Raw genomic sequence first — 7,500 nt, 5'->3', positions numbered from 1 at the left:
GTGTGTGTGTGTGTGTGTGTGTGTGTGTGTGTGTGTGTGTGTGTGTGTGTGTGTGTGTGTGTGTGTGTGTGTGTGTGTGTTTAGGTGTGTGTATTTACAGCATGGCTATATGCCTTCCTTTAAACAGTGTGTCAACGGAGAATGTAAACAATCTGATTTAGGACCCAAGTGGCTTAGCCTACCATCCCCTGGCCCCATTCAGCCCCAGGTCTCTGGATGCAGGGCTAGATCTGGTCCAGGGACTGTGTTAAACATGTCCTTACAGCTAATGGCTTGTCTGTAAACAACCGAGGGAAAGGCTGGGATGGGGGTGGAGTAGGGATATGTACATGACGACAGGTGTCCTCTGGGAGCAAGAAACTAAAGAGTGAAAGGAGAGGAAGAGGGAATGGAAGAAGATGGGTGACCTTGACAATGTATACTGAGGCCTTTCAAATGATTTGGTAACGCTTCCGCCTTGTGATTTGTCCTCCGGTTGACATGTGTAAGTGCTGCTTGTTTTCAGAGGCGATGAACATAAAGAGAACCAGGCGAGGAAACCAGGCCAGAACATGTCGCCACAAAATGGCTTCCATCTGGCGTGATCTCTAGGGATCTGTGATGTAACGACGTTGAGGGCTGGGTCCATGGGGGGAGGGCTGGGCTGGGGATCGGGGGTCAAAGGTGGAGTGCTGGATTAAACTCACATCGGATCCAGGAGATCCTTTACAGCCGGAGAGACCTGGGAAACCGCTTTCCCCCTATTGGCCAGGAGAGAAAGAATGATGTCACAAACTTTGTCGAAACAAACTTAGGAAACTGAAATGACAAATGCGGGTGAGACCCCACGATGATATGATGTGTCACGCACCTTCCGTCCATCCACTCCGTCCGTTCCCCTCAATCCTTTGTCTCCCTGAAGGCAGAAAGAACGGGTTTATGAGTGAAAAAGGAAAAAATCTCCAGGAAAAACAGCGGGGTCCATTGATTGAATCAGACTGTGACCCGCAATGAATGGCCTACCTTGTAGCCTTTGTGTCCCCTTTCACCCTGTAAGAAGACAAAGAGTTGGATTGGTCAGTGGTGTCCAACCATGTCCAGTCAGTGGTATTCATGAATGATGATGTCACAAAATATGGTGTCCAGATTTCTACCTTGTCGCCTCTTCCTCCTCTGTCTCCCTAAAAACAGAAGAAAAACAGTTATGATCAAGTTAATACACAATCATTATGAATCTTTTGTATTGACAGCCATCATCAACGCATCCTTTTATTGGTAAATCTATCCTTAATGAAACCCCAAAGTCTTCATCTCTTCAGTAACCAATGACAACACCATTGGTGCCATTGGTGGCCCATGCCTCACTCAGGGCTCCTCTGATTGGCTGTGCTGGGTAAACCATTATAACGTTGAGGTCGGTCCTGTCTATTGAGTTGTTATCGTACCTTCATCCCGGGGTAACCAACGGGACCTGGATCCCCAACGTTGCCCTGTAGCACAACAAGAACACACATAGAAAAAAAATCAACCATTAGGGTCTAATTCCTCATCAACTACCATCTATAGTGCTGTGCTGCTTTACTGGGGACATTACAGTAGATGTATGATTGATGGAGAGTCACCAAATAAGAGTTTCCAGTTAACATTATGTCATCCCAATTCATACCCATTTTTCTCAAATATTTCTCCTCAAATGGTACTCACCATGTGTGGGTGTGTTTGATTGTTTTTCTTGGTTTGGGTTTGTTTTTTGTGTATGTCTTTTGGCGAGACGGTTTGCATATCTTTGCTGGGTATTTTTTGTGCATCTGTGTTTGGCTGAGTTTGTCTCTGTTTTTGTCTTTTGGTGTGTTAGTCACCTGTGTTTGGATGTGTTTTATTTGTGTACCTGTGTTTAGATGCATTTTATTTTGTGTACCTGCGTTCTTTTTGCGTTTCTGTGTTTGACTGTGTCTGTGCATTTCTGTGTATCGATTTTTGTTTGTGCGTGCTGTTGACGATGACCTACCACGGCTCCAATGTCTCCCTTCTCTCCGGGCATCCCCGGTCTGCCGGTCTCTCCCTGGAGGAACCAAAGAGGAACATTTAGCTTTAGACGGACAACACCCCATGGGAGTGGACTTATATCATGGGTTGATAATGATCGTAGAGGTTATAACGTCTCACCTTGGAGCCACTATCTCCTTCACCTCCCTTGGGACCTCCTGGAGCCTGCAGAGTAGACACATTGTGTGAAATTCAATGAAATGTTAATTTAATTCCAATTGAATACAACTGAATTCAAAGTCAAAATGATGATTATAATTAAAATCCAAATTCATTGAAATTAAATTCAGTTTATTCAATAAAAGTTTGTTAAATTCAGTTCAGTGGAAAACCACATTAAGTAACAAGGTCAATGCAATACAAATTTTAAATGAATGAGTCGACTGGAAATAGAATCAACAACCCTTTGACTGAGCATACATTCTGAACAGGGGGAAACTTACATTGCAGTCGAAGGAGCAACACTGAAAACAAAAGAGATTAGGAAAAAGTTAACAAGAGAAAATTTTGATATTGTGGTTTAGAGAAAAATTCAATGTCAAAAGTGTGTGTTCTGCCAATAATCACAGTTGCTGCCTCAATGGCCTTTAGATTGACCTACCACATCCTTGGTCTCATTTGTCTGGAAAGGAAGAGAAGGGAGCGAAGATTAGTGTGGGCTGACATTATTTATTCAATGTCAAAACAAGATGGGGTCAAAGAAAAACAAAGATAAATAAAAGTAGAGGAGAGCAGAGCATAGGGAGAGGAGGGGAAAATGAGAAATTAAAGACAACAGAAGAGGAAGGAGGAAGGGAGGAAGAGGAGGAAGAAAGGAGGAGTAGGAGGAGGAGAGAATAGAAGATGAAGAGCACGAGAGGAGGAGAACAGAGGAGAGAGAGGAGAGGGAGGACGGGAGGAGAACAGAGAAGAGAGGGAAGAGAGAGAGGAAGGGAGGAGATCAGAGGAGAGAGGGACGAGAGAGAGGACAGGAGGAGGAGAACAAAGGAGAGAGGGAAGAGAGAGAGGACAGGAGGAGAAGAGATGAGAGTGGGAAGAGAGAGAGGACAGGAGGAGAAGAGAGGTGAGAGGGAAGAGAGGGAGCGAGGTGACATACGATCATATCGATGATGGTGCGGATGGTCCCCATCTTGGTCGACCTGGAGTCATCAGCGGCCGTGAAGTTCTGTCTGTAGCTCTGGTCTGTGGCGATGACCGACAGTCTGGTATCCTAGCAACACAAAACACAGTCATACATATAAACTGTTTCACAGACACTTTTCACTTCCAAAGTAAAGTGACTTAATTTAGGCTTAGGATAATCAAAGCATGGCTCCATTTTAATGCAAAGAGCTGATATTAACATGACATGCCAGATAGTTTGTTATACATTTGGGAGGATGTCCTTGGAAACTGTTTGGATTAGAGCAGGCACTTTGAAAGAATACTTGGCAGGTGATTGCATGAACCACATCTGTCTATCACCGACATCAAGTATCACGTAGACCATGGACGTCCTCATAGGATGCTGATTGGTCCGAACCACTGTGGTTCGACCATAAGCGCATCACTTGAAGCCTGGAAAGATGGAGTCTCGCGTGATTTCACCAGCTGCCTTGCAAGGTCAATTATGCATAGGATAAAACAATAAAGAAAGAATTCGTTTTTTAAACAGGATTTTTGAATCAGGATCAGTCTTTGAGTTCTGTCTTACTGTAGCCAGAGTAGGCTTCTGTGCAAGATTGGAATTTGAGGGACCTTTCTTTTTTTGTCTCCTGGCAACAGACCCTAGAAAATGTTTATCTAACACTAGAATCCCTATTCACTTTGTAAGCTAAATACTTACACGTCTATCCATGTTGGTGGTGCAGCTGTTTACTGTATGCTACTCGCAGGCTGTTAGCCCTTAAATTATGTATTTACTCAAATGGATTTCTGATAAGGGTAAACTATAAGTAGTCCACAATATTCTGGGTGATTAGCATGCTGCATGTACAAAGGACAAAAAAGTGAATTTTCAAAAAGATCAGTAGTTTGTCTTCAGTCGTGATTGTGGTTGTGGGAGTTATATTTTGTATTATTTGATATAATTTTATATATTATACAGAAATATATACAAGCTAAGGGTGACATTGCATGCAAGGCATTGTCACATGTTTAAATGATTGGAGTTGGTTGTGTTAGTGTGTAAATGACAGTTAGCTCGCATGTGTGTTTGGGGTATTTACATTAGAGGGAGAAGTGTTGTTTTTGTCTGTGTGTGTGTGGGTGCATATGTTTTTATTTGTAAGTTGGGAAAAAGTGTGTATGTGTGTGTGTGTGTGTGTGTGTGTGTGTGTGTGTGTGCATGTGTGTATGTGTGTGTGTTTGCATGTGTGTCTGTGTGTGTGTGAGAGAGAGAGAGAGAGCGAGAGAGGGAGAGAGTGAGAGAGAAAGAGAGAGAGCAGCACAGAAGTCATGGTATTATGACACTACTGCTCTGGTTTGTGTGTGTGTGTGTGTGTGTGTTCTCTACCTCCTGGTCAGGTGAGATGGCGACGGCGAACACCTTGACCCCGTGGTTGCGGGCCTCGTTGGCGGCCTCCTGCACGCCGCCGCACGGCTCCTTGTACCCGGTGATGGGATGACCGTCGGTGATCACCACAATGTACTTGTTCTCATGGTAGTAGGAGCCACTGCAATCAGGACACACACACACACACACGCACGCACGCACACACACACACACACACACACACACACACACACACACACACACACACACGCACGCACGCAGGCAGGCAGGCAGGCAGGCACACACACACACACACACACACACACACACACACACACACAATTATCATGAGCCATCTTAAACATGCAATGCTGTTACTTATCAAATCTGTCTTGCTCAATTGGTAGAGCATGGCATGAACACTGCAAGAGTTTGGAGGGTTTTGTCTGTGTGTGTGTGTGTGTGTGTGTGTGTGTGTGTGTGTGAGTGTGTGTGTGCGTGCGTGCGTGTGTGCGCATGTGTGTGTGTGTGCGTGTGTGCGTGCGTGCGTGCGTGTGTGAGTGAGCGTGCCCACAGGTGCCATCCTGTGTTCCGGCCTTACCCAACGAGCAGCTCGGCCAGGCCTCTCTTGATGGCGCAGTCGGTGTGCGTTCCCTTCCCGATGTACTTGATGGTGTCTATCTCGCTCTTCAGCACCTGCTTCTGCGTGGCGATGTCCACCAGCTCCTTCACCAGGATGATCTCGTCACTGTAGTGCAGCGCGCCTGAGTTCCACGTCAGGTAGCGGTCACACGGGTGGCGCCTGCATGAATCCAACGGAAACAACCGGAAACGTCGGTTGGATAAATGTGGAGTGGAGTCAGATGTAGTACCGCGTTGTGCATTTAGGGGGCGCAATGAGTTTAGAGTTGAAAATTAGTTTTTTTCATTAGAAAATGGCAATAGAAAAGCACAGGCCTTGGTAGCTACATGCTAACAGGATGAGGTTGTAACTCTAACACTTGTTCTAGGCCTTGGTAGCTACATGCTAGTAGGATGAGGTTGTAACTCTAACACTTGTTCTAGGCCTTGGTAGCTACATGCTAACAGGATGAGGTTGTAACTCTAACACTTGTTCTAGGCCTTGGTAGCTACATGCTAACAGGATGAGGTTGTAACTCTAACACTTGTTCTAGGCCTTGGTAGCTACATGCTAACAGGATGAGGTTGTAACTCTAACACTTGTTCTAGGCCTTGGTAGCTACATGCTAACAGGATGAGGTTGTAACTCTAACACTTGTTCTAGGCCTTGGTAGCTACATGCTAACAGGATGAGGTTGTAACTCTAACACTTGTTCTAGGCCTTAGTAGCTACATGCTAATAGGGTGAAGTTATCACACCTTCACTTTTTCCAGGTCTTTTCGTTCACAGTCCAAGACAGTTAAGAGTATGGACCAAGTATGGACATGTCACTATTTAGCTCTCATTCTGCTGTAAAATACAAGAGATTGTCAATAATGTTAGGTCAGATATCAATATATATAGGCTACATGGCAAATGTGCCTGATACAATATCTGATTTGTCCAATTTTTCTAATGACTGAAACCCCATTATGAGCTGGTGTGACCCTTGGGTTTAAGTTCATGGTGTGAATATCTTACATTTCTTTAAGTTCGTCCACAAACTTCTTGGTGAAGTCTTTGATCTGGTCGATGTAGAAGTTGGGGGGTTTCTGTCTCAAGGCCACACTCTCCGATGTGTCCAGGACGAAGAACAGATCAACAGGACAATCTGGGAAGGAAACACACGAAAATACAACAAGAAATCCGCCAGGAAACTCAATTAGGTGATGCATTACGAATAGAAAGATGACTAATACATCCATGCATCCGTTGCCATGGGCAACCCCCAAAACATCTCAAGATCAGTCCCAGGGTTTTGTTGTGTGGATCATGGTTTCCCTCATCAATTCATAGACTAAACACTGTCAACTAAACACAAACATCACCTTAAATAAATAAATAATGGGTAATCTACTGGTATCAGTCATACTGTGTCTGGAATCCATTCATCCTTGCAATCCTTATATCAACCTGTAGGCCTGTGACATTATTTGTGGCCCTGCATTAAGGAGGGAAAACTCATCTTGTTTGCTTTGTCGTATAATCTCTGATTAATAAAGTTAATGTTGGTTAGAGTGAAACGATAAATAGTAAATCAGTAAAAAAAAACGAATTATGTAGAAAGGTTTAATAGCAAGTCTAGCATCTCTCTGTAGCCTACAGTGTATGGGCTGCGCGGGCCTACTACACGCCCCACCCTCCAGGTAACATATTGGATAGGAAATAACAGACTTAAATGTAAAGGCCTGACAATAGCCTAATATTGTCTTATATATACTCTTTATTTATTTTTTTTACAAGCTGTTTAAAGCTGTCAGTTAACAACTTATGTAGTGTGGAAACCAACGTTTTATAGCCAATTCAAATAACATGCCATGAATAGGAATGATCATAGATATGACAATCTAAAGTCAACGGTCTTAGCATCTGGCGTAGGTACGCTTCTGGTTCAAGCCCGCATCTCAGAATCTGGATAGAGCCTAGGCATCTGCACAACGTATAGGCTACCGAGAACAGCACAACTCGCGTCACACAAATTAATACACAGCACCGAGTGCATACAACGAAAATGTTCTTACTTGTGGGCTACTTACCCGAAAATGTGGGTCTTTTTGACTGCGCTCGCGCCCCAGCAAAGACGCACGCCAGCAGAAGGAGAACCCCGCGAGCCTCCATGATGGAACCGCGAAATAAACTGACAAACCCAACCCCTCTAACGCACCAAACCTTTCCGACCCAAACCAGACACCTCTACGCGAATTTGGCGAACTTTTGGTGATCCAGTTCGCTGCCGCTTGCCTGAGAACGAAATCAGAAGCGCGCAGGAGTGGAGCGGAGAACGCCTGGTTGGGGAGGAGGAGCTCACGCGCGGGATGCTTGGGATGAGCTAGCACGCGCA

The 7,500-nt window shown here is 44.7% G+C and overlaps 1 protein-coding gene across 1 annotated transcript in view; it reads right to left on the bottom strand.

Moving 5' to 3' along the window:
- The window catches only part of col6a1 (collagen, type VI, alpha 1), a 27,391-nt gene extending 19,961 nt beyond the window's left edge, over nucleotides 1-7,430 (bottom strand). The window contains 14 exon segments of the mRNA XM_084481578.1: nucleotides 687-740; nucleotides 851-895; nucleotides 1,003-1,029; nucleotides 1,134-1,160; nucleotides 1,425-1,469; nucleotides 1,988-2,041; nucleotides 2,146-2,190; nucleotides 2,469-2,489; nucleotides 2,627-2,647; nucleotides 3,122-3,235; nucleotides 4,520-4,679; nucleotides 5,100-5,300; nucleotides 6,141-6,270; nucleotides 7,196-7,430. Of these exon segments, the coding sequence (XP_084337704.1) occupies nucleotides 687-740; nucleotides 851-895; nucleotides 1,003-1,029; nucleotides 1,134-1,160; nucleotides 1,425-1,469; nucleotides 1,988-2,041; nucleotides 2,146-2,190; nucleotides 2,469-2,489; nucleotides 2,627-2,647; nucleotides 3,122-3,235; nucleotides 4,520-4,679; nucleotides 5,100-5,300; nucleotides 6,141-6,270; nucleotides 7,196-7,277 (1,026 nt within the window). The 5' untranslated portion in view covers nucleotides 7,278-7,430.
- Nucleotides 7,431-7,500: the final 70 nt, after the last annotated feature.

The sequence above is a fragment of the Micromesistius poutassou genome, assembly GCF_964030765.1.
Source record: "Micromesistius poutassou genome assembly, chromosome: 16".
NCBI classification, from domain to species: domain Eukaryota; kingdom Metazoa; phylum Chordata; class Actinopteri; order Gadiformes; family Gadidae; genus Micromesistius; species Micromesistius poutassou.
This window is presented reverse-complemented; position numbering and strand designations above follow the sequence as displayed.